General features: G+C 41.7%; 4 protein-coding genes across 4 annotated transcripts; 3 read left to right on the forward strand and 1 right to left on the reverse strand.

Moving 5' to 3' along the window:
* The first annotated feature begins 1,317 nt into the window (after positions 1 to 1,317).
* LOC132098466 (zona pellucida sperm-binding protein 4-like) lies at positions 1,318 to 3,550 on the forward strand. Its single transcript, XM_059504577.1, has 8 exons — positions 1,318 to 2,086; positions 2,160 to 2,347; positions 2,420 to 2,517; positions 2,589 to 2,746; positions 2,820 to 3,012; positions 3,083 to 3,230; positions 3,310 to 3,382; positions 3,461 to 3,550. The coding sequence occupies exons 1-8, from the start codon at positions 1,318 to 1,320 to the stop codon at positions 3,535 to 3,537; spliced, it is 1,704 nt and encodes a 567-aa protein (XP_059360560.1). The 3' UTR covers positions 3,538 to 3,550.
* Positions 3,551 to 11,398: 7,848 nt separating this feature from the next.
* LOC132098521 (uncharacterized) lies at positions 11,399 to 12,169 on the forward strand. The gene is made up of 2 exons (XM_059504607.1): positions 11,399 to 12,074; positions 12,162 to 12,169. The coding sequence occupies exons 1-2, from the start codon at positions 11,489 to 11,491 to the stop codon at positions 12,167 to 12,169; spliced, it is 594 nt and encodes a 197-aa protein (XP_059360590.1). The 5' UTR covers positions 11,399 to 11,488.
* A 166-nt stretch (positions 12,170 to 12,335) lies between these two features.
* On the forward strand, positions 12,336 to 13,541 carry LOC132098522 (zona pellucida sperm-binding protein 4-like). The gene is made up of 7 exons (XM_059504608.1): positions 12,336 to 12,355; positions 12,416 to 12,508; positions 12,580 to 12,737; positions 12,811 to 13,003; positions 13,074 to 13,221; positions 13,301 to 13,373; positions 13,452 to 13,541. The coding sequence occupies exons 1-7, from the start codon at positions 12,336 to 12,338 to the stop codon at positions 13,526 to 13,528; spliced, it is 762 nt and encodes a 253-aa protein (XP_059360591.1). The 3' UTR covers positions 13,529 to 13,541.
* A 2,512-nt stretch (positions 13,542 to 16,053) lies between these two features.
* On the reverse strand, positions 16,054 to 18,085 carry LOC132098467 (zona pellucida sperm-binding protein 3-like). Its single transcript, XM_059504578.1, has 8 exons — positions 17,552 to 18,085; positions 17,191 to 17,309; positions 17,007 to 17,110; positions 16,758 to 16,935; positions 16,545 to 16,662; positions 16,381 to 16,463; positions 16,224 to 16,315; positions 16,054 to 16,152 (listed from the first exon to the last, which is right to left on the reverse strand). The coding sequence occupies exons 1-8, from the start codon at positions 18,083 to 18,085 to the stop codon at positions 16,073 to 16,075; spliced, it is 1,308 nt and encodes a 435-aa protein (XP_059360561.1). The 3' UTR covers positions 16,054 to 16,072.
* Positions 18,086 to 25,791: the final 7,706 nt, after the last annotated feature.

The raw sequence follows: 25,791 nt of genomic DNA on the forward strand, positions 1-25,791 counted from the left end.
AGACCAAGAGGCTCTTGTGCAAATCCTCTGTAGTCAAGACTCTGAGACGGAGAAGCCTTCTGCAAAGTGTCTCCGAGCACTTGAGAAGAAACAGGCACTCTGGAAGCTGGATATGATTGATGCTTCTTGCTTTTTGGACTTTGACTGGATCTCAAACTTCCAAAAGCATTCTTCAGATCAAACACCACAAGCACAACCAGCACTAACACATATTGCAAAAGACCCATCCTGACAAACGTTAACACAATACCCACCAGTCCTCGTCTTTGCCATTAAGTACAGCTTTGAATTTAAGCGGCTCCTCCCCTTTCAGCTTGACTGATTACCTTTGATTCTCCTCTGGACCTGTAATTAACAAATGAGAACGTTCTGGAATGTCACTAGCCAATGGAAGGCTTGATAAGGATCTGAGATTTTCATCTACACTTATTTACAATTTTTCAGTTAAAGTTTGACAGTGTGTCTATGATAGACAATGAATGTCATTAAAAAAGCCCCTGATATGACTCAAATAATAGAGAATATTCATAAAAATCTCTCTTTTTTTTAAAAGAGTTTTTAGTTTATCATTGGAAAAGAATTGGAAAAATGTAGAATTACATCACTTGCTCCCCAATGAATGGGTGGCATCAGAACGAAAGTACAAAGAGCTGATATAAATATAAAAATAATCCACAAGTAATTCACATCAATTACTGTCTTTTGGAGGGAAAGGCTGTGTGTTTCTAAGAAACAAATCCATCGTTAAGAAATTCAAACTATTCTTTCCGGCCAAAATAGGAGTTCATAATCCCAGTTAAAGGTGCCATAGAATGCGTTGATACAATATTTTAAATGATATCTACATAAAAGGTACGTGGCTTGGGTATGGGCAAAAATTCTCCAGAACGGTTTTACATGTCCATTTACAACCCTGGGATTTGTCCCTAGAATTATTTGGAAGGGTCATGAACAATAATGTCGAGCTCTGCTCTGATTGGCGGTTTCACAGCTCGGATCTCTTCTTTCCAGCGTGAAAGATGGAGAGATTAGGCTTCCAACCTGATATGTTTGAGCCTGTATCAGACGAAGATAAAGATTTGGAAAGAATGTTTAGCGTCCGCGTGAACAAGGCTTGAGAGAGTTGTCAGTGAAGATGTGGACGCAGCCTCTGTGTTGCTTTTAAAGCGTTCTTTCAATAAGAATTGAATCTTGAGATCCAATGAGAATCACCCAGTAGTTAATGAAGAGGGAGGGACTATCGTTAATTAGCTGAAATCTGTAGAATACAAAAAGACCAAAGGGCAATATCTCCACTTGGTGTTTAGCTGTTGAACAATGGCTGGAAGTTGGTGTTTGGTTCAGATTTCGTTGGTCTGTGCGTTCTGTCATGCTGTTCCACAGTGGAGTAAGTCGCTTCAGGATGTTCAAGCTCTGATGATGCAGCAAACTGACCAGCAGTTTCAGCTCCAGAAGCCAGTTCAACAGCTAACTAACCAACAGTTTCCGCTTCGGAAGCCAGTTCAACAGCTAACTAAGCCGCAGTTTCCGCTTCAGAAGCCTGTTCAACAGCTAACTAACCAGCAGTTTCCACTTCAGAAACCAGTTCAACAGCTACCTACACCGCAGTTTCCACTTCAGAAGCCAGTTCAACAGCTACCTACACCGCAGTTTCCACTTCAGAAGCCAGTTCAACAGCTACCTACACCGCAGTTTCCACTTCAGAAGCCAGTTCAACAGCTACCTACCCCGCAATTTCCACTTCAGAAGCCTGTTCAACAGTTAACTAAGCCGCAGTTTCCGCTTCAGAAGCCTGTTCAACAGCTAACTAACCAGCAATTTCCGCTTCAGAAGCCAGTTCAACAGCTACCTACCCCGCAATTTCCACTTCAGAAGCCAGTTCAACAGATAACTAAGCCGCAGTTTCCGATTCAGAAGCCAGTTAAACAGCAGTTTCAGAAGCCAGTAGTGCAGGCAGAGCCCCTTGATAAATGTGCTGTAGCTGATTCTGAGCAGATCCAATGTGGTCTACCTGGGATCAGTGGTGCTGAGTGTGAAGCTATCAACTGCTGCTTTAACGGACAGCAGTGTTTCTATGGAAGGGCGGGTAAGTGTTCTCAATCTTTCGTTCGTGTCAAACTGATTCTCTGAATTTAACCTGCTCTTGTACCTTGTTCTAGTGACTGTCCAGTGTATTAGAGATGGTCAGTTTGTGGTAGTGGTGTCTAGAGACGTTACTCTGCCTCGACTGAGTCTGGATACGGTTCATCTACTGGGTGGAAATGACCCACCTTGTGCTCCTGTGGGGTCTACACCTTCCTTTGCTATATACCAGTTCCCTGTGACCGCATGTGGCACGAGCGTGATGGTGAGCAGCAGCTACTGGTTTTATTCTGCATTGCTTATGATGGACTGGATGCTGACACGTTCCTATTCACAGGAGGACAGCGGATATGTGGTGTATGAAAACCGAATGACCTCCTCGTATGAAGTGGGGATTGGACCATATGGTTCCATCACAAGGGACAGTCATTTTGAGTAGGTGATCCATGTCTTGGTGTGACCATTAATCCCTGATAAATGCTACAAGCTCGCTGTGTGTCGTCCAGGTTTCTCTTCCAGTGTAGATATTCGGGAACTTCCGTGGAAGCTCTGGTTGTGGAGGTCAACTCTGTTCCTCCACCTCCACCAGTAGCTGCTCCTGGACCTCTCAGGGTGGAGCTCAGACTGGCCAATGGCCAATGTGTCACCAAAGGCTGTGCTGAAGGTAAGGTCTTGTCCTGTGTCTGCCTAAAGCCTTTCAAACTGGAGTCTGGTTAAACCCCAGTGTTGTTCCTCAGGGGATGAGGCCTACACGTCCTATTACAGTGACGCTGATTATCCCATCACAAAAGTCCTGCGAGAGCCTGTGTATGTTGAGGTGCACATTATGGAGAGGACCGACCCCAACATTGTCCTGACGCTGGGACGTTGTTGGACGACTTCAACCCCCAGTCCACTCAGTCTCCCCCAGTGGGACCTTCTGATCGACGGGTGAGTGTACAGCCAATCTTTATCCAGTTGGTCTGCTGGGAGACCCTTTCTAACTTTCTCTTGTTTTCAGATGCCCTTACCAGGACGACCGCTATCTGACCACACTGGTTCCAGTGACTGGATCGTCTGGTCTTCAGTTCCCAACCCACTACAAGCGCTTTGTTGTGAAGATGTTCACATTTGTAGATCCAGCCTCACTGGCTGCTCTGAAGGAAACCGTATGCCCCCCTTTACTTGAACATCTGTATATTTACTACTTGTGGATTCTATGACTTGAGCCTCTTTCTTCCCTGTCAGATCTTCATCCACTGCAGTACAGAGGTGTGCCATCCATCATCTGGCTCTTGTGAGCAAAGCTGCACTAGGAAACGTGAGTTCTTGCTTTCTCTTGACAAGAGGAACGGAGCATTTTAGAAGTGCATTCTCACTTCGAACATTTCTCTTTCAGGAAGAGACACTCGTATCAAGGCTGTCTCTGGGGAGCAGACTGTGGTTTCTAGTGGAGAAGTTACTCTGGTCATGTAAATCTAGTGTTTTTTTTTTTTAATAAACTTTGCAGAACCCTTAGGTGTCTTTGTCTATTGGCATTGTTTTGGTTCAGCAGAATGTGGGATTACATGCCTCTTCCCAGTGTTTTCCCCTCTCACTATTAAACCAAGGTTCCACAACCTTTTGTAAGGTTGTGCATTCCTTAATCCTTCCTCCAGTTGCTAACCTGGGGCCGCACAAGGCTCCCCTTATTCTTTTAATTTGTCTTCCAAACAGTAGTTTGGTTCCCGACATTCACAATATAGAAAGTAGTTATGTGGATTACTTGCGGCTTTTGTTTTAAATACAACTCAAATCGCTGAGCTCAAGTTTTAAGTGGAAATCAGTTCTCGACTGTCTTGAAGCAAACACGAAACGGTGTCAATTGTCTGCAACTCAAAGTAGTGATATTAAAGGAATACTTCACCCCAAAATTGTGTCACTAATCCCTTACCCCCGTGTTGTTCCAAACCTGTAAAAACTTCATTCGTCTTCGTAACACAATTTAATCCCTTACTTGTCACCCCCCATTTTCAGCATGGAGACACAAATGACATACCCAAAATTAAAAGGTTGCTGCTTAGGAGTCTTTCTTACTAGATACATAATGTTCCCAAAGCTGACACTTCAAAGTTTACTGTTCATGAATCAGAATTACTCAGACTGTTATAATAGAGATAAGCTCAAACATGTCAATAAAAATATTTAAAACATACTGAAGTGTACTAAATGATGTAGGATATGATTTTAGATACATGATGAAGCTAAAGCCACAAGTCTACTAATACTTCACTTTGATATTTCAGAATCTGATCTCACAAAGTGTGAATTTTATTAAACCTTTTCTAAGACCATGTCATGTGTATTTTTAGAGAAGGCTCATAAAAGGCTAATAAAATTGATTTGACTCCTGGAATGCGATTATCTCTTGTTTGATTCTATTGTTCTTGCGAAACAAGCCTTTCACACATCGGCCAGGTATGACACAATAATGATAAATGAGGATTTTCTTTTTTTTATTCCGCTACTATTAGCCTTTGTTTTGGGTATTTCAAGGTTTACCAAGCCACATCGCTTCATTTCCAGTATACATTTACCCCACTATTATCAAAAGCCTTACTATAAAAATACAAAACATTTTCTTACAACCTTTGACAATACTACAAAATGCATTATGAAGAAGATCTGCACCTGCTATGTAGCTGCATTAGAGCTAACGTTAGCATCAAGCTACATGAGACTATTTATGAAATTATTAGTACACTTTTACTCAAAACTCACTTTAAACCCTGACTGAGTGTAATAACCTCCTTTTGGTCATTTACGGTTGTAAATATATGCTATTTATAGCCTTTTACGTCGCTGCACAAGTTAGCATTTCAGATGTACATTTTTAATATTGTTATAAAAACGCCCCAAATCTCAAGAAAATCACATACCAACTATTAACTAACGTAATCGTGTGTTTATTATTTGGATATTTCATGGGTACAGAGGTTTCTCTGTGTTGTTGTGGTCAGATATCAACACGGAAGTGTACAGGAAATGCATCATGGGCAGGACAGGGCGGGATATGATGCACAAGACACGGGCGAATCCGGTCTCTGTCAGCGCGCACACGGAAGACTATACACACAGAGACAGGGCTGGGAGCGGATCATTATCATCAGATCGCGTAAATCAGTGGAAAATGAATAGAAATTATGATTCTGTCTGAAGAAATATGAAGTAAACATCAGTAAATATATCTCTGTGTATATGCAACTTTTGACTATAAACCCTATTTGACACTTTTCAGTGAATCTATGAGAACACAAACCACTGCAGACGTGACTGAATATGAATGCTTGGTGAATTTCATCCACCAGTCCAAACATTAGTTCTCTTTGGGTGTCATTTCGGCAATGATTTCTCAGAATTATAACTGACCTGCTACTGCACAAAAAACCCCTTACGTCAGTACAGGTTCTGCAAGTTTGGCTCCCCAAATACTAAATTGAACTTAAGAGATGCCTGCCATTTTCCTAACACAATGGAAAAACCTATAAATAACCCATCTGAAGGTGGAAAATGTTGATACTGGGAGTGCGCTTTTATTGTACATGGATTTAAAAGCATTAGAGATGTCAACAAGGAGCATTAGGAAACAGATTTAACTGAGCAAACCTATTTGGGGATGCAAGGAGAAAATTAAACTGCTCATTTGAAGTTACCAACACAAAGAAATCAAGTTCACTGCATAAGAGGCACGCAAAATCTGCAGTGCTTCTAGGAAGTGGACGTTCACGCAGAACTCCCAGAATTCCCTTTACAGCATCATGGGCAATGTATTCCACCTTTACAGTACTCATCAAAAGGGAGCTCACAGCAGGTCCCTTTAAAAGGGTTATTAACTTCCCTAACGTGAAAAGGGAGCCTTTCCTTCTGGCAAGAGAATAGGTACAGTAGGACTACCCGCTTCCTCGCTCAAATCAATTGGTTAAACTAGACAAGAAAAACCGAAGCAAGAATAAGTTTGCTCCCCCACATTTATTGAAGACCAGCCAAAGTCTTCTTGTGCTCTTGAACCACTACAGGACCGAGCGAGGCCTTCCCTTCACACTGAAGGCCTAGAAAAAGCAGACACCAGAGTTAAGTGCTTGAAGGGCCAAAAACCAAGCTTAAAAGCACCTTCCTACCTCCAAAAGGAGAAGCAGCAGTTCCACCATCAGGACCACATGTGGAGTCACAGCAACCACAAACCTGGTGGTTCCCATCAGCAGCAAGCCACCTGCAATACGAAAAAAATCAGACATGGCACCTTTAATGTATTCGTACGTGGCATGAACATACCCATTGGCAAAGGAACAGGATTTGTGGAGCGCGTCACTAGGTGCAGAAGCAAGAGTGGCCTTCAGAACACACGTTATGTAGATCTGCAAGAGACACCACGGGTAAGGGGTCACAAACCAAAGCAAATGGGAGAGGTCGTTCTCCCCAACACTCGGAATACATACAGAAGGACTGGATCCCCCCTGGAACATGAAGGCCTCCAGCTGGAACCGGATTTTGTCTTCCTGGGATCGAGGCATGAAGCGCGAGCTGGAAGCTGTGACCTTGGCATCCACAAGACATCTAAGGAGTGAAAAGTAGTTGTCGGGGACAAAGTGGTTACAAGGAGCAAACGCGAGAACAACTCAACTCTGCAGCATCTGGTGACATGAACACACCCATGATTCTCAATGAACAAATATCTCGGAAGGGCGTTCACATCAGGTACTTGGGTGGCCACACAGCTGTCCACAAACACACGCAGAGGGACGTGGTTGTATACCTTCACGGATGCCTCAACTTTAATAACGTCACCCAGGAAGTAAGAGTTTGAAGGCCTCTCATAGGACCAGTTATCTGCAAGAGGGAAGAACTGCTTAGGCACAGCCTCGTTCAGAAGGCAGGAGGTCTAGAGAAACTGCACAAACCCATCATGAGCTTCAGGGAGAACAGCAAGACTTCTTCACCAGCCTCCGTTGAGGCATAAGGGACCCAAGTTGGCTTCAAGGCATTACCGCTGACATTTTGAAACCTGCCGTTCAAGTTACCTATTAAACGGGCTTCCGGTTCCACCACCGCAAGCAATGCCATGAGTCACAAAAGGTCACTTACCTTTGATAATGGCATTGAACACCAATAACTGCACCACCTGCACGGGTAATCGGAGTGCCAGCAAACGCCTCAGGAGTGTAGGTAAGGGCAAAGGTGTAGACAAGCTCATCCTTGGTCATCTATAGGAGACTGACGTTGTTACCAAGAGGATTCTCCCCAAACCCCAACCCATTCCAAAAGGCATCTTAGCAAGTCATGCCATAACACTTGGTTACCCGAGTAAGCAGTTATTAAGGGTTTTTCCCCCCACTATAAAAGAACCGTCCCATGGATGTTATAGATTCAGGGAGCCATCGATACCAAAACAATGGCCCATTTTTAGTAGGGTTCAATAGATCTAGTAACACTTAACCGCTCTTACCATCAACACACTGTTGCAGTCCTGCAGTTCGTTCTCAAAGAAGAGCACCTTGGAGCCTGGGACCAAACCGACAACAGGACATCCTCCCAAAGTCAGACCAGATGGCTGGATCAGTTCACCATTGCTAAACAAGTCCTGCTGTACCTCCACATGAACCCGGTTCTCACCGCATTGAATAGCTACACTACTGGGAGTCACAGGTTGCCTCAAATGGAAGTCCACCGCCATCTCACTCGGCACTTCTGGAACAATGGGAAACCTCCAGTCCAAAGGCTTCACTGGTCCCTGCAACACCTGCTTCTCCTGAAGACCAAGAGGCTCTTGTGCAAATCCTCTGTAGTCAAGACTCTGAGACGGAGAAGCCTTCTGCAAAGTGTTTCCGAGCACTAAGGATGGCTGAAGCGAAACAGTCGTTCCGAAGCTTTGCGAGATCCCGAAGCGCAGATGTGTCGAAACACTGATCCGAAGCGTGATTCGAAACACCCATGTCACGTGACTATGACCAAATGAAGCCTCGAAGTGTTTCACTAATTGTTTCATCAGGTGTGGTCCGCCGAATCAGCGTTTGATTGGAACGGTCGGGAACAGACCACACAATCGCACATCTGTATAAAAGTGAAATAAACGCATTTTGACCTCGTGGGTTTTTGTGAGAGGAGTTTGACTTTGAGATAGCGGATTTTTGGTGATATAGTGACATTTGCGATTTGATTAGTTATAGGCAATTTAGACTTACATTTAAATTTACACAACACATTGACTGAGAGGCTAGAGACAGACAGAGTATACATATAGTGACACATTAATAGATACATAGATATAAATATATATAGACAGCTAGATTAATAGATAGATACATATATAGATAGATTACAGATACATATATAAATACATATATTATAGATAGATACATATATAGATAGATTATAGATACATATATAAATACATATATTATAGATAGATACATATATAGATACATAGATTATAGATACATATCTAGATACATAGATCGATTCATATATAGATAGATAGATAGATTTGGATAGATAGATAAAATGGAAGCTCCCCAGAAGAGATGCCGTACATCTGTGGTGTGGGAGCATTTCCATTTAGAAACCCCAAATAAAGTGAGATGTGTGTATTGTGATCGGCAGCTAGCCTACTGCAACAATACATCATCCATGATGCGCCATTTGAGGAGCACTCATCATGCCATTTTGCAGGGTGCAGAGGATGGCATTCCCCCTGTACCTAGGCCTGCTACTGACACTGCTGGGCCATCTAAGCAAGGTATGCATTGTTTGGGATATAATTATAATTGAAATATAATTACAACCTTTTGGGACACTGTTTATAAAGTTTATAAGTTATATAAAGCACTGATTATAAACAGTGGAAGGTTTCCAAATAATGAACCAGTAGGCTATACTTTTAATAGATGTGCACTAATTGAAGCTGTATTTTTCCAATGTATTTGTCTGAAAGTATGTTTTGTCTTCTCTTTTAAAAGTCAGACAGAGGGAATTGGATGAGGCTCTTATAAACATGGTGGTGAAGGATCTGCAGCCCTTCACCATCGTGGACGATGAGGGATTCAGGGCATTTGTGAACAAGCTTGATCCAAGCTATGTCCTCCCATCCCGGAAGGTGCTTAAAATAATGGTCAGCGAAAAGTACAACAAAGCCAAGGAGAAGACAATGGAGGACCTACAAAAGGCCGAATTTGTTAGCCTTACAGCTGACATGTGGTCCTCCATTAATATGGATGGATATCTTGGTGTGACTTGCCATTACATAACACCAGAGGCAAAAATGGCAACTGTTGTACTGGGTGTAAGGAGGTTTTACCAAACCCACACAGCCCAGCATCTCATGGAGGCTAAAGCCTTGCTAATGGCTGAGTGGGGAATAATCTCCAAAGTTCAGTGCATGGTGACTGACAATGCATCTAACATGATCCTAAGTGCCCAGCTACTCCACCTTCGCCATGTCCCATGTTTTGCTCATACTTTAAATTTGATTGTGAAAAAGGCACTAGATCAAACACCAGTCATCAATGAAATACGCCAGAAGGCCAGAAAGATAGTGGGGTTGTTCAGATCCAGCTGCAAAGCAAAGGACAAGCTTGTGGAGATGCAGAGCTTGATGGGAAGACCAACTCTGAAACTGATACAGGAGGTTGACACGAGATGGAACAGCACATTTGACATGCTACAGCGCTTGTATGACCAACGTGAACCAGTGGCTGCTGCACTTTCCAACTTAAACAATGGTACTGCTCCCCTGACAAGTATTGATTATGACATTATTGAACAATCATTGTCAATACTGCAACCATTCAAACTCGCAACAACAGAGATGTCAGAGGAAAAGAGAGTGTCTGCTTCAAAGCTTATACCACTGTACAGGATGTTGCAGCACAAGCTTGCACAGAAAAAAGGAAATGCAACGCAGGAATCAACTGTTCAATTAGGTAGGCCACAATGACCATACTACCCATGTGATTGGCCATAACTGTCATATTATTGTCATTATTATAAATATGTGTTTCTCCAGTTTTGGCTCATAGGCTCACATCTGCAAGAAGGTCTGCACTCCAGATGTGGAGGTTATGAGAGTTTTAGAGCCTTGGCACTGGCTACACTGCTGGACCCAAGGTTCAAAAATGTGGCATTTGGAAATGCTGCCAAAGCCCAGGAAGCTGAAAAGCATATCACACTGGAGTGTGCTTCACTGATGCGTTCAAACACAAGTTGGTGAGCAGTTTCAGTCTGTGTTATGTTATGTAATCTGAATCATGTAATATAATATATCCTTCATATATGCCGTCAGTTTAGGATTTGTTACTAATTGCTGTTTTCATTTTTATTCAGACCCAGAAATGTCAACATCACACCCATCATCATCATCATCATCACCATCACCATCAACATCAACACCAGTAGAAACACAGGACAGTTTATGGGAACTTTTTGATACTCGCATCCATCAAACCAAGATGATACACAATGCTACAGCTGATGCCACAGTGGAAGTGAAAAAATACATCAACGATGCGTATTTGCCCAGAACTCATGATCCACTAACTTACTGGAAAGAGAGAGCAGTAATCTTTCCTCATTTGTATGTCCTTGCAAAAAAATATCTTTGTATGCCAGCAACAAGTGTCCCTTGTGAGAGGATTTTTTCAAAGGCTGGAGAAATTATCTGTAAAAAAAGAAGTAGGCTAAGTCCTTCCACAGCAGATAAATTAATATTTTTGAATAAAAATCTCTAAAAAAGTGAGACATTGTGGCTTGATTTCTTTTATTAATATTCATTTTTCATGACCAAAATAACATTATGCACAGTGAGGAGCCTATAGGTTACAAGCTTCACATATTAGAACATTATAATAATAAAAAAACAACACATTTTTTTAATGGCTCGTCAAGGTCGTTTGAGATCAACACCTGCAAGTGACCACTAGGTGTCACCGTTGAGACGGGTGTCGGATTGATTCGAAGCCTCGAAACAATATGGCACATTTGGTTCAACTGTTTCATTGGTTCACGAGGCCTCGATTTTGCCATCACTAGTTTAAGCCTGTATCAGACGAAGATAAAGATTTGGAAAGAATGTTTAGCGTCCGCGTGAACAAGGCTTGAGAGAGTTGTCAGTGAAGATGTGGACGCAGCCTCTGTGTTGCTTTTAAAGCGTTCTTTCAATAAGAATTGAATCTTGAGATCCAATGAGAATCACCCAGTAGTTAATGAAGAGGGAGGGACTATCGTTAATTAGCTGAAATCTGTAGAATACAAAAAGACCAAAGGGCAATATCTCCACTTGGTGTTTAGCTGTTGAACAATGGCTGGAAGTTGGTGTTTGGTTCAGATTTCGTTGGTCTGTGCGTTCTGTCATGCTGTTCCACAGTGGAGTAAGTCGCTTCAGGATGTTCAAGCTCTGATGATGCAGCAAACTGACCAGCAGTTTCAGCTCCAGAAGCCAGTTCAACAGCTAACTAACCAACAGTTTCCGCTTCGGAAGCCAGTTCAACAGCTAACTAAGCCGCAGTTTCCGCTTCAGAAGCCTGTTCAACAGCTAACTAACCAGCAGTTTCCACTTCAGAAACCAGTTCAACAGCTACCTACACCGCAGTTTCCACTTCAGAAGCCAGTTCAACAGCTACCTACCCCGCAATTTCCACTTCAGAAGCCTGTTCAACAGTTAACTAAGCCGCAGTTTCCGCTTCAGAAGCCTGTTCAACAGCTAACTAACCAGCAGTTTCCGCTTCAGAAGCCAGTTCAACAGCTACCTACCCCGCAATTTCCACTTCAGAAGCCAGTTCAACAGATAACTAAGCCGCAGTTTCCGATTCAGAAGCCAGTTAAACAGCAGTTTCAGAAGCCAGTAGTGCAGGCAGAGCCCCTTGATAAATGTGCTGTAGCTGATTCTGAGCAGATCCAATGTGGTCTACCTGGGATCAGTGGTGCTGAGTGTGAAGCTATCAACTGCTGCTTTAACGGACAGCAGTGTTTCTATGGAAGGGCGGGTAAGTGTTCTCAATCTTATTCCGTTCGTGTCAAACTGATTCTCTGAATTTAATCTGCTCTTGTACCTTGTTCTAGTGACTGTCCAGTGTATTAGAGATGGTCAGTTTGTGGTAGTGGTGTCTAGAGACGTTACTCTGCCTCGACTGAGTCTGGATACGGTTCATCTACTGGGTGGAAATGACCCACCTTGTGCTCCTGTGGGGTCTACACCTTCCTTTGCTATATACCAGTTCCCTGTGACCGCATGTGGCACGAGCGTGATGGTGAGCAGCAGCTACTGGTTTTATTCTGCATTGCTTATGATGGACTGGATGCTGACACGTTCCTATTCACAGGAGGACAGCGGATATGTGGTGTATGAAAACCGAATGACCTCCTCGTATGAAGTGGGGATTGGACCATATGGTTCCATCACAAGGGACAGTCATTTTGAGTAGGTGATCCATGTCTTGGTGTGACCATTAATCCCTGATAAATGCTACAAGCTCGCTGTGTGTCGTCCAGGTTTCTCTTCCAGTGTAGATATTCGGGAACTTCTGTGGAAGCTCTGGTTGTGGAGGTCAACTCTGTTCCTCCACCTCCACCAGTAGCTGCTCCTGGACCTCTCAGGGTGGAGCTCAGACTGGCCAATGGCCAATGTGTCACCAAAGGCTGTGCTGAAGGTAAGGTCTTGTCCTGTGTCTGCCTAAAGCCTTTCAAACTGGAGTCTGGTTAAACCCCAGTGTTGTTCCTCAGGGGATGAGGCCTACACGTCCTATTACAGTGACGCTGATTATCCCATCACAAAAGTCCTGCGAGAGCCTGTGTATGTTGAGGTGCACATTATGGAGAGGACCGACCCCAACATTGTCCTGACGCTGGGACGTTGTTGGACGACTTCAACCCCCAGTCCACTCAGTCTCCCCCAGTGGGACCTTCTGATCGACGGGTGAGTGTACAGCCAATCTTTATCCAGTTGGTCTGCTGGGAGACCCTTTCTAACTTTCTCTTGTTTTCAGATGCCCTTACCAGGACGACCGCTATCTGACCACACTGGTTCCAGTGACTGGATCGTCTGGTCTTCAGTTCCCAACCCACTACAAGCGCTTTGTTGTGAAGATGTTCACATTTGTAGATCCAGCCTCACTGGCTGCTCTGAAGGAAACCGTATGCCCCCCTTTACTTGAACATCTGTATATTTACTACTTGTGGATTCTATGACTTGAGCCTCTTTCTTCCCTGTCAGATCTTCATCCACTGCAGTACAGAGGTGTGCCATCCATCATCTGGCTCTTGTGAGCAAAGCTGCACTAGGAAACGTGAGTTCTTGCTTTCTCTTGACAAGAGGAACGGAGCATTTTAGAAGTGCATTCTCACTTCGAACATTTCTCTTTCAGGAAGAGACACTCGTATCAAGGCTGTCTCTGGGGAGCAGACTGTGGTTTCTAGTGGAGAAGTTACTCTGGTCATGTAAATCTAGTGTTTTTTTTTTTTTTAAATAAACTTTGCAGAACCCTTAGGTGTCTTTGTCTATTGGCATTGTTTTGGTTCAGCAGAATGTGGGATTACATGCCTCTTCCCAGTGTTTTCCCCTCTCACTATTAAACCAAGGTTCCACAACCTTTTGTAAGGTTGTGCATTCCTTAATCCTTCCTCCAGTTGCTAACCTGGGGCAGCACAAGGCTCCCCTTATTCTTTTAATTTGTCTTCCAAACAGTAGTTTGGTTCCCGACATTCACAATATAGAAAGTAGTTATGTGGATTACTTGCGGCTTTTGTTTTAAATACAACTCAAATCGCTGAGCTCAAGTTTTAAGTGGAAATCAATTCTCGACTGTCTTGAAGCAAACACGAAACGGTGTCAATTGTCTGCAACTCAAAGTAGTGATATTAAAAGAATACTTCACCCCAAAATTGTGTCACTAATCCCTTACCCCCGTGTTGTTCCAAACCTGTAAAAACTTCATTCGTCTTCGTAACACAATTTAACCCCTTACTTGTCACCCCCCATTTTCAGCATGGAGACACAAATGACATACCCAAAATTAAAAGGTTGCTGCTTAGGAGTCTTTCTTACTAGATACATAATGTTCCCAAAGCTGACACTTCAAAGTTTACTGTTCATGAATCAGAATTACTCAGACTGTTATAATAGAGATAAGCTCAAACATGTCAATAAAAATATTTAAAACATACTGCAGTGTACTAAATGATGTAGGATATAATTTTAGATACATGATGAAGCTAAAGCCACAAGTCTACTAATACTTCACTTTATTTCAGAATCTGATCTCACAAAGTGTGAATTTTATTAAACCTTTTCTAAGACCATGTCATGTGTATTTTTAGAGAAGGCTCATAAAAGGCTAATAAAATTGATTTGACTCCTGGAATGCGATTATCTCTTGTTTGATTCTATTGTTCTTGCGAAACAAGCCTTTCACAGATCGGCCAGGTATGACACAATAATGATAAATGAGGATTTTCTTTTTTTTATTCCACTACTATTAGCCTTTGTTTTGGGTATTTCAAGGTTTACCAAGCCACATCGCTTCATTTCCAGTATACATTTACCCCACTATTATCAAAAGCCTTACTATAAAAATACAAAACATTTTCTTACAACCTTTGACAATACTACAAAATGCATTATGAAGAAGATCTGCACCTGCTATGTAGCTGCATTAGAGCTAACGTTAGCATCAAGCTACATGAGACTATTTATGAAATTATTAGTACACTTTTACTCAAAACTCACTTTAAACCCTGACTGAGTGTTTGTAATAACCTCCTTTTGGTCGTTTACGGTTGTAAAAATATGCTATTTATAGCCTTTTACGTCGCTGCACAAGTTAGCATTTCAGATGTACATTTTTAATATTGTTATAAAAACGCCCCAAATCTCAAGAAAATCACATACCAACTATTAACTAACGTAATCGTGTGTTTATTATTTGGATATTTCATGGGTACAGAGGTTTCTCTGTGTTGTTGTGGTCAGATATCAACACGGAAGTGTACAGGAAATGCATCATGGGCAGGACAGGGCGGGATATGATGCACCGTTATGATGGACAAGACACGGGCGAATCCGGTCTCTGTCAGCGCGCACACGGAAGACTATACACACAGAGACAGGGCTGGGAGCGGATCATTATCATCAGATCGCGTAAATCAGTGGAAAATGAATAGAAATTATGATTCTGTCTGAAGAAATATGAAGTAAACATCAGTAAATATATCTCTGTGTATATGCAACTTTTGACTATAAACCCTATTTGACACTTTTCAGTGAATCTATGAGAACACAAACCACTGCAGACGTGACTGAATATGAATGCTTGGTGAATTTCATCCACCAGTCCAAACATTAGTTCTCTTTGGGTGTCATTTCGGCAATGATTTCTCAGAATTATAACTGACCTGCTACTGCACAAAAAACCCCTTACGTCAGTACAGGTTCTGCAAGTTTGGCTCCCCAAATACTAAATTGAACTTAAGAGATGCCTGCCATTTTCCTAACACAATGGAAAAACCTATAAATAACCCATCTGAAGGTGGAAAATGTTGATACTGGGAGTGCGCTTTTATTGTACATGGATTTAAAAGCATTAGAGATGTCAACAAGGAGCATTAGGAAACAGATTTAACTGAGCAAACCTATTTGGGGATGCAAGGAGAAAATTAAACTGCTCATTTAAAGTTACCAACACAAAGAAATCAAGTTCACTGCATAAGAGGCACGCAAAATCTGCAGTGCTTCTAGGAAGTGGACGTTCACGCAGAACTCCCAGAATTCCCTTTACAGCATCATGGGCAATGTATTCCACCTTTACAGTCAAAAAGGGAGCTCACAGCAGGTCCCTTTAAAAGGGTTATTAACTTCCCTAACGTGAAAAGGGAGCCTTTCCTTCTGGCAAGAGAATAGGTACAGTAGGACTACCCGCTTCCTCGCTCAAATCAATTGGTTAAACTAGACAAGAAAAACCGAAGCAAGAATAAGTTTGCTCCCCCACATTTATTGAAGACCAGCCAAAGTCTTCTTGTGCTCTTGAACCACTACAGGACCGAGCGAGGCCTTCCCTTCCCACTGAAGGCCTAGAAAAAAAGCAGACACCAGAGTTAAGTGCTTGAAGGGTCAAAAACCAAGCTTAAAAGCACCTTCCTACCTCCAAAAGGAGAAGCAGCAGTTCCACCATCAGGACCACATGTGGAGTCACAGCAACCACAAACCTGGTGGTTCCCATCAGCAGCAAGCCACCTGCAATACGAAAAAAAAAATCAGACATGGCACCTTTAATGTATTCGTACGTGGCATGAACATACCCATTGGCAAAGGAACAGGATTTGTGGAGCGCGTCACTAGGTGCAGAAGCAAGAGTGGCCTTCAGAACACACGTTATGTAGATCTGCAAGAGACACCACGGGTAAGGGGTCACAAACCAAAGCAAATGGGAGAGGTCGTTCTCCCCAACACTCGGAATACATACAGAAGGACTGGATCCCCCCTGGAACATGAAGGCCTCCAGCTGGAACCGGATTTTGTCTTCCTGGGATCGAGGCATGAAGCGCGAGCTGGAAGCTGTGACCTTGGCATCCACAAGACATCTAAGGAGTGAAAAGTAGTTGTCGGGGACAAAGTGGTTACAAGGAGCAAACGCGAGAACAACTCAACTCTGCAGCATCTGGTGACATGAACACACCCATGATTCTCAATGAACAAATATCTCGGAAGGGCGTTCACATCAGGTACTTGGGTGGCCACACAGCTGTCCACGAACACACGCAGAGGGACGTGGTTGTATACCTTCACGGATGCCTCAACTTTAATAACATCACCCAGGAAGTAAGAGTTTGAAGGCCTCTCATAGGACCAGTCATCTGCAAGAGGGAAGAACTGCTTAGGCACAGCCTCTTTCAGAAGGCAGGAGGTCTAGAGAAACTGCACAAACCCATCATGAGCTTCAGGGAGAACAGCAAGACTTCTTCACCAGCCTCCGTTGAGGCATAAGGGACCCAAGTTGGCTTCAAGGCATTACCGCTGACATTTTGAAACCTGCCGTTCAAGTTACCAATTAAACGGGCTTCCGGTTCCACCACCGCAAGCAATGCCATGAGTCACAAAAGGTCACTTACCTTTGATAATGGCATTGAACACCAATAACTGCACCACCTGCACGGGTAATCGGAGTGCCAGCAAACGCCTCAGGAGTGTAGGTAAGGGCAAAGGTGTAGACAAGCTCATCCTTGGTCATCTATAGGAGACTGACGTTGTTACCAAGAGGATTCTCCCCAAACCCCAACCCATTCCAAAAGGCATCTTAGCAAGTCATGCCATAACACTTGGTTACCCGAGTAAGCAGTTATTAAGGGTTTTTCCCCCCACTATAAAAGAACCGTCCCATGGATGTTATAGATTCAGGGAGCCATCGATACCAAAACAAGGGCCCATTTTTAGTAGGGTTCAATAGATCTAGTAACACTTAACCGCTCTTACCATCAACACACTGTTGCAGTCCTGCAGTTCATTCTCAAAGAAGAGCACCTTGGAGCCTGGGACCAAACCGACAACAGGACATCCTCCCAAAGTCAGACCAGATGGCTGGATCAGTTCACCATTGCTAAACAAGTCCTGCTGTACCTCCACATGAACCCGGTTCTCACCACATTGAATAGCTACACTACTGGGAGTCACAGGTTGCCTCAAATGGAAGTCCACCGCCATCTCACTCGGCACTTCTGGAACAATGGGGAACCTCCAGTCCAAAGGCTTCACTGGTCCCTGCAACACCTGCTTCTCCTGAAGACCAAGAGGCTCTTGTGCAAATCCTCTGTAGTCAAGACTCTGAGACGGAGAAGCCTTCTGCAAAGTGTTTCCGAGCACTTGAGAAGAAACAGGCACTCTGGAAGCTAGATATGATTGATGCTTCTTGCTTTTTGGACTTTGACTGGATCTCAAACTTCCAAAAGCATTCTTCAGATCAAACACCACAAGCACAACCAGCACTAACACATATTGCAAAAGACCCATCCTGACAAACGTTAACACAATACCCACCAGTCCTCGTCTTTGCCATTAAGTACAGCTTTGAATTTAAGCGGCTCCTCCCCTTTCAGCTTCACTGATTACCTTTGATTCTCCTCTGGACCTGTAATTAACAAATGAGAACGTTCTGGAATGTCACTAGCCAATGGAAGGCTTGATAAGACTTTATTAAAGAGTTTGGTGATTTTACATCTGAGTTAGTTCTGGCTGCATATAAAGTTTTAATAGTTGGTGATTTTAATATCCATGTTGATAATGAAAACGATGCATTGGGATCAGCATTTGTAGACATTCTGAACTCTATTGGTGTTAGACAACACGTTTCAGGACCTACTCATTGTCAAAATCATACTCTAGATTTAATACTGTCACATGGAATTGATGTTGATGGTGTTGAAATTATTCAGCCAAGTGATGATATCTCAGATCATTATTTAGTTCTTTGCAAAATTCATATAGCCAAAATTGTAAATTCTACTTCTTGTTACAAGTATGGAAGAACCATCACTTCTAACACAAAAGACTGCTTTTTAAGTTATCTTCCTGATGTATCCAAATTCCTTAGCATATCCAAAACCTCAGAACAACTTGATTATGTAACAGAAACTATGGACTCTCTCTTTTCTAGCACTTTAAATAAAGTTGCTCCTTTACACTTAAGGAAGGTTAAGGAAAACAGTTTGACACCATGGTATAATGAGCATACTCGCACCCTAAAGAGAGCAGCCCGAAAAATGGAGCGCAGCTGGAGGAAAACAAAACTAGAGGTATTTCGTATTGCTTGGCGGGAAAGTAACATATCCTACAGAAAAGCATTAAAAACTGCTAGATCCGATTACTTTTCTTCTCTTTTAGAAGAAAACAAACATAACCCCAGGTATTTATTCAATACAGTGGCTAAATTAACGAAAAATAAAGCCTCAACAAGTGTTGACATTTCCCAACACCACAGCAGTAATGAGTTTATGAACTACTTTACTTCTAAAATCGATACTATTAGAGATAAAATTGCAACCATTCAGCCGTCAGCTACAGTATCACATCAGACAGTGCACTATAGACCCCCTGAGGAACAGTTCCACTCATTCTCTACCATAGGAGAGGAATAATTGTATAAACTTGTTAAATCATCTAAACCAACAACATGTATGTTAGACCCTATACCATCTAAGCTCCTGAAAGAGGTGCTTACAGAAGTCATAGATCCTCTTCTGACTATTATTAATTCCTCATTGTCATTAGGACATGTCCCCAAAACCTTCAAACTGGCTGTTATTAAGCCTCTCATCAAAAAACCACAACTTGACCCCAAGGAACTAGTTAATTATAGACCAATCTCGAATCTCCCTTTTCTGTCCAAGATACTAGAAAAGGTGGTATCCACACAATTATATTCCTTCTTAGAGAAAAATGGTATATGTGAGGATTTCCAGTCAGGATTTAGACCGTATCATGGTACTGAGACTGCTCTTCTTAGAGTTACAAATGATCTGCTCTTATCATCTGATCGTGGGTGTATCTCTCTATTAGTTTTATTGGACCTTAGTGCTGCGTTTGACACAATTGACCACAACATTCTTTTGCATAGACTTGAATACTTTGTTGGCATCAGTGGAAGTGCATTAGCATGGTTTAAATCGTACTTATATGACCGCCATCAGTTCGTAGCAGTGAATGAAGATGTATCCTATCGATCACAAGTGCAGTATGGAGTACCTCAAGGCTCAGTACTAGGGCCGCTACTCATCACGCTTTATATGTTACCCTTGGGAGATATCATCAGGAAACATGGTGTTAGCTTTCACTGTTATGCTGATGATACTCAGCTCTATATTTCTTCGCAGCCCGGTGAAACACACCAATTTGAAAAACTAATGGATTGCATAGTCGATATAAAAAACTGGATGACGAGTAATTTCTTACTGCTAAATTCTGAAAAAACAGAGGTGTTAATTATAGGACCTAAAAACACTGCTTGTAATAACCTAGAACACTGTCTAAGACTTGATGGTTGCTCTGTCAATTCTTCGTCATCAGTTAGGAACCTAGGTGTGCTACTTGATCGCAATCTTTCCTTAGAAAGCCACGTTTCTAGCATTTGTAAAACTGCATTTTTCCATCTCAAAAATATATCTAAATTACGGCCTATGCTCTCAATGTCAAATGCAGAAATGTTAATCCATGCATTTATGACCTCAAGGTTAGATTATTGTAATGCTTTATTGGGTGGTTGTTCTGCACGCTTAGTAAACAAACTACAGCTAGTCCAAAATGCAGCAGCAAGAGTTCTTACTAGAACCAGGAAGTATGACCATATTAGCCCGGTCCTGTCAACACTGCACTGGCTCCCTATCAAGCATCGCATAGATTTTAAAATATTGCTTATTACTTATAAAGCCCTGAATGGTTTAGCACCTCAGTATTTGAATGAGGTCCTTTTACATTATAATCCTCTACGTCCGCTACGTTCTCAAAACTCAGGCAATTTGATAATACCTAGAATATCAAAATCAACTGCAGGCGGCAGATCCTTTTCCTATTTGGCGCCCAAACTCTGGAATAACCTACCTAACATTGTTCGGGAGGCAGACACACTCTTGCAGTTTAAATCTAGATTAAAGACCCATCTCTTTAACCTGGCATACACATAACATACTAATATGATTTTATTATCCAAATCCGTTAAAGGATTTTTTGGCTGCATTAATTAGGTAAACCGGAACCGGAAACACTTCCCATAACAACCTATGTACTTGCTACATCATTAGAAGAATGGCATCTACGCTAATATTTGTCTGTTTCTCTCTTGTTCCGAGGTCACCGTGGCCACCAGATCCAGTCTGTGTCCAGATCAGAGGGTCACTGCAGTCACCCGGATCCAGTACGTATCCAGACCAGATGCTGGATCAGCACCTAGAAAGGACCTCTACATCCCTGAAAGACAGCGGAGACCAGGACAACTAGAGCCCCAGATACAGATCCCCTGTAAAGACCTTGTCTCAGAGGAGCACCAGGACAAGACCACAGGAAACAGATGATTCTTCTGCACAATCTGACTTTGCTGCAGCCTGGAATTGAACTACTGGTTTCGTCTGGTCAGAGGAGAACTGGCCCCCCAACTGAGCCTGGTTTCTCCCAAGGTTTTTTTCTCCATTCTGTCACCGATGGAGTTTCTGTTCCTTGCCGCTGTTGCCTCTGGCTTGCTTAGTTGGCGACACTTCATCTACAGCGATATCGTTGACTTGATTGCAAATAAATGCACAGACACTATTTAACTGAACAGAGATGACATAACTGAATCCAATGATGAACTGCCTTTAACTATCATTTTTGCATTATTGACACTGTTTTCCTAATGAATGTTGTTCAGTTGCTTTGACGCAATGTATTTTGTTTAAAGCGCTATATAAATAAAGGTGACATTGACATTGACATTGACATAAGGATCTGAGATTTTCATCTACACTTATTTACAATTTTTCAGTTAAAGTTTGACAGTGTGTCTATGATAGACAATGAATGTCATTAAAAAAGCCCCTGATATGACTCAAATAATAGAGAATATTCATAAAAATCTCTCTTTTTTTTAAAAGAGTTTTTAGTTTATCATTGGAAAAGATTTGGAAAAATGTAGAATTACATCACTTGCTCCCCAATGAATGGGTGGCATCAGAACGAAAGTACAAAGAGCTGATATAAATATAAAAATAATCCACAAGTAATTCACATCAATTACTGTCTTTTGAAGGGAAAGGCTGTGTGTTTCTAAGAAACAAATCCATCGTTAAGAAATTCAAACTATTCTTTCCGGCCAAAATATGAGTTCATAATCCCAGTTATGGTATCAAGGTGCCATAGAATGCATTGATACAATAATTTAAATGATATCTACATAAAAGGTACGTGGCTTGGGTATGGGCAAAAATTCTCCAGAACGGTTTTACATGTCCATTTACAACCCTGGGATTTGTCCCTAGAATTATTTGGAAGGGTCATGAACAATAATGTCGAGCTCTGCTCTGATTGGCGGTTTCACAGCTCGGATCTCTTCTTTCCAGCGTGAAAGATGGAGAGATTAGGCTTCCAACCTGATATGTTTGAGCCTGTATCGGACGAAGATAAAGATTTGGAAAGAATGTTTAGCGTCCGCGTGAACAAGGCTTGAGAGAGTTGTCAGTGAAGATGTGGATGCAGCCTCTGTGTTGCTTTTAAAGCGTTCTTTCAATAAGAATTGAATCTTGAGATCCAATGAGAATCACCCAGTAGTTAATGAAGAGGGAGGGCCTATCGTTAATTAGCTGAAATCTGTAGAATACAAAAAGACCAAAGGGCAATATCTCCACTTGGTGGTGGGGGGGTTGGAAGTTTGGTGACTGGAGACTTATCCTTTGGAAAGTTTACGCAGGAGGAAAAGTTGAAGAAGCGATGATAAAAGTTCTTCGAGTTGCTGTCACCTAATGAAGAGAAGACAAGGAACTTTATTGGAAGAAATGGGGAAACGTGACAAAGGAGTGAAAACGATGTCGGGTAGGCAAAGCTGTGCTGGAAATGGGCCAGAATGGGCTAACTCGGATGACACTAAGAATGAAGATCATATGGAGTTTAGTCAGGAGAGAGATAGAATAAGAGAGAAACGGGGTGGTGAAAGTGGAAAAGAGGGGTCAAAGAAATTCAAAGGGATGATGACTAAAGTGGATGGAAAGGATGATAATTTGAAGATAGATGATGAGTGCAAAGTAATACTTAGATTTGAGGAAGAAAATGGAGTGCATTCGTATGAATCCAGTGAAGTTGACTACGATATTAAAAAACCAAGTGGGAGATGTCAAAATGGCCAAAGTTTTGAGGGATGGAAACCTTTTAATAATATGCAAAAATGAAGATCAAAGAGAAAGGGCCTGTAGAATGAAGGAGATAGGAAGGTTTAAAGTAAGTAGCGTTAGTCGCGTGGAGAAGAGAAACATGTGGAATAGGGGGGTGATTTGGGGGATCCCTGTTGATGTAAATGTGGATGAAATAAAAGCAAACTTAAAAGGAGGGAAAGTGAAAGATGCCCGAAGATTGACCAGCTTTAAGAATGGGGTGAGACAAGTAAGTGAAAGTGTGTTGTTGGAATTTGAGGATGAAATGCTTCCTAACCGAGTATCCCTAGGATATATGATGTATAATGTGAGAGAATACGTTCCTAAACCTTTGAGATGTTTTAAATGCCAGAGGTTTGGTCACACAGCCATGAATTGCAAAGGGAAAAGAAGGTGTGCTAGATGTGGTGAGGACCATGATTATGAGAAATGTAGAAGGGATGTGCAACTGAAATGCTGTAACTGTGGAGGAAATCACAGTGTGGCATATGGGGGATGTGAAGTAATGAAAAGGCAGGTTGAGATTCAGCAGGTCAGAGTGAAAAATAAAATATCATATCATAAATATCATATGTTGGACTGGTGAATCACAGGGATGAAAGAGTAGTAAATGAGACAAGTGAATAATGAATCTGAATAATGATCAACATGAACAGATAAAAGGGGGTAAAGTTCTGGTTGATTTAAGGAAATTAGTCATCTTTATAGCAGGGGTCATCAATGCTACCACTGAGGCAAAGTCAAAAACGGAGCAGTGAACCATCTTAGCCTGAATGATTTGTCCTGGGAAGAGGTGAGGAATGAGTTAAGTGCTCAGGCCAGTCAGGAAGCTTCATCTGTTGGCTGATATTATGGTTCTTATTCTTCAATGGAATGCAAGAAGCTTGGTGGCAAATGGGCAAGAATTTAAGTATTTTATCAGTTCGTTACCAACTACACCTGATGTAATCTGTATACAAGAAACATGGTTATCACAGAAATTAGATTTTAGTATATATAATTATGTTAGTGTAAGGAATGATAGGGAAGATGGTGTAGGGGGTGGGTGTGCTACATTTATCAAGAAGAATATTCCATATCAAGTTATATCAAAAGGAAGGGCGGAAGAGTATATTATTGTTAAAATATGGACTAAGCAAGAGAAGTTTTCTGTGGTAAATTATTATAATCCATGTAGAAGATTAGATGGTAATAAATTAAATCAGATTGTTGAACTAGCAAGTGACCGCATTGTTTTATGTGGAGATTTTAATGCCCATAGTTCATTATGGGGAGGGGGGAGAACTGATTTAAATGGGCTAATAGTAGAACAGTTGTTGGATGAGTTTGATTTGGTATGCATTAATGATGGGAGAAGCACAAGAATAGATGTTCACACGGGTAAAAGTTCAGCACTTGATTTAACACTAGTGTCAAAAGAGGTGGCAGGTATTTGTGAGTGGGAGTTATGGGAGGAATCAACTATGGGTAGTGATCATTTTCCTGTTGTATGTAAGTTAGGTGTGAGAAAGGATGAGAGGGAAGAAGGAAGAGAGGATAAATGGATATTAAATAAGGCTATGTGGGGTAAATTTGAATATCTATGTGAGGAGGCGAGTAGTGAAATTGATTTAAGCCAGGATATAGATGAAATTGAAGAAAAGTTTAAAGAAGTACTGATTAGAGTGGCTAACTTATGTATTCCAAAAAGCAAAGGAAAAATGAATAGGAAACCAGTTCCATGGTGGACGGAAGAGTGTGGGAAAAGCATTAAAGTAAGAAATAAGGCATTTAAAATGCTGAAGAGTAATCTTAACTTCCAAAGATTGATAGAATACAAAAAGGCCCAGGCTCAAGTTAGGAAAGTAGTAAAGAAGGCAAAAAGAGACAGTTGGAGAGAATATTGTAATAAAATAGGTAGAACGACTCCATTAGGAAATGTGTGGGGAATGATAAGGAAAATGAGGGGAATTAGAAAGGACTGGCAGTTTCCAGTTTTAAAAGCAGGTGAAACCATAGCAGTAACAAATAGGGAAAAAGCTGATATCATAGCTAAGGCCTTGGTTGAAATTCATAGTTCTAGTAATCTGTCAGAGGCTGGGAAAAGAGGAAGAGAAGTGGCTAGAGATGCATACCCAGAGGCACTAATAAGAAAGGAAAGTACAGAGGATGCTATGGATTCCCCTTTTACATTAAGTGAAATGAAACGGACAATAGATAAAGCTAAGGTAACTGCTCCAGGAAAAGATCAGATTAGTTATAGTATGTTGAAACAGTTTGGAATTTTAATGCAAATGAAACTTTTAGGTATATATAATAAGAGCTGGGAAGAAGGGAGATTACCAATAAGTTGGAAAGAGGCTATTATTATACCTATAGCAAAACCAGGTAAGGATTCAACGAATCCAGCAAATTACAGGCCCATTGCCCTTACGTCGCATGTTGGGAAAATTATGGAACGGATGATTGTAGAAAGAATGACATTTTATATAGAAAGTAAATATCTTTTATCCCCTTATCAAAGTGGGTTTAGGAAAGGACGGGGAACAATGGACCCTGTGGTTTGCTTGGAAACAGAAGTTAGAAAAGCTATGATAAATAAGGAATCGGTTATGGCAGTTTTCTTGGATGTGGAAAAAGCTTATGATATGGTATGGAAAGAGGGGCTAATGATTAAATTAGATAAAATGGGTATTAAGGGAAGAGTTTTTAATTGGGTCAAAAGTTTTCTATCTGAAAGGTATATTCAGGTTAAAATTGGTGCTTCAGTGTCTAATAAATTCAAAGTGGATAATTGCACCCCCGCAGGGTAGTGTGATAAGCCCATTACTTTTCTCTATTATGATTAAT

The sequence above is a fragment of the Carassius carassius genome, chromosome 22 (genome assembly GCF_963082965.1).
Source record: "Carassius carassius chromosome 22, fCarCar2.1, whole genome shotgun sequence".
Lineage (NCBI taxonomy): Eukaryota > Metazoa > Chordata > Actinopteri > Cypriniformes > Cyprinidae > Carassius > Carassius carassius.

Excerpts from the sequence above, each read along its gene's own strand:
- LOC132098467 (XM_059504578.1), bottom strand. The coding sequence starts at position 18,085 with ATGGGTCTTTTGCAATATGTGTTAGTGCTGGTTGTGCTTGTGGTGTTT. Across the intron at positions 16,316-16,380 it reads TCCTGTTCCTTTGCCAATGG|GTGGCTTGCTGCTGATGGGA; the intron begins GTATGTTCATGC and ends TTCGTATTGCAG. Across the intron at positions 16,153-16,223 it reads TGCTGCTTCTCCTTTTGGAG|GCCTTCAGTGGGAAGGGAAG; the intron begins GTAGGAAGGTGC and ends CTTTTTTTCTAG.
- LOC132098522 (XM_059504608.1), top strand. The coding sequence starts at position 12,336 with ATGGTGAGCAGCAGCTACTG. Across the intron at positions 12,509-12,579 it reads ACAAGGGACAGTCATTTTGA|GTTTCTCTTCCAGTGTAGAT; the intron begins GTAGGTGATCCA and ends TGTGTCGTCCAG. Across the intron at positions 13,374-13,451 it reads GCAAAGCTGCACTAGGAAAC|GAAGAGACACTCGTATCAAG; the intron begins GTGAGTTCTTGC and ends TTTCTCTTTCAG.
- LOC132098521 (XM_059504607.1), top strand. The coding sequence starts at position 11,489 with ATGATGCAGCAAACTGACCAGCAGTTTCAGCTCCAGAAGCCAGTTCAA.
- LOC132098466 (XM_059504577.1), top strand. The coding sequence starts at position 1,318 with ATGGCTGGAAGTTGGTGTTTGGTTCAGATTTCGTTGGTCTGTGCGTTC. Across the intron at positions 2,747-2,819 it reads CACCAAAGGCTGTGCTGAAG|GGGATGAGGCCTACACGTCC; the intron begins GTAAGGTCTTGT and ends GTTGTTCCTCAG. Across the intron at positions 3,231-3,309 it reads TGGCTGCTCTGAAGGAAACC|ATCTTCATCCACTGCAGTAC; the intron begins GTATGCCCCCCT and ends CTTCCCTGTCAG.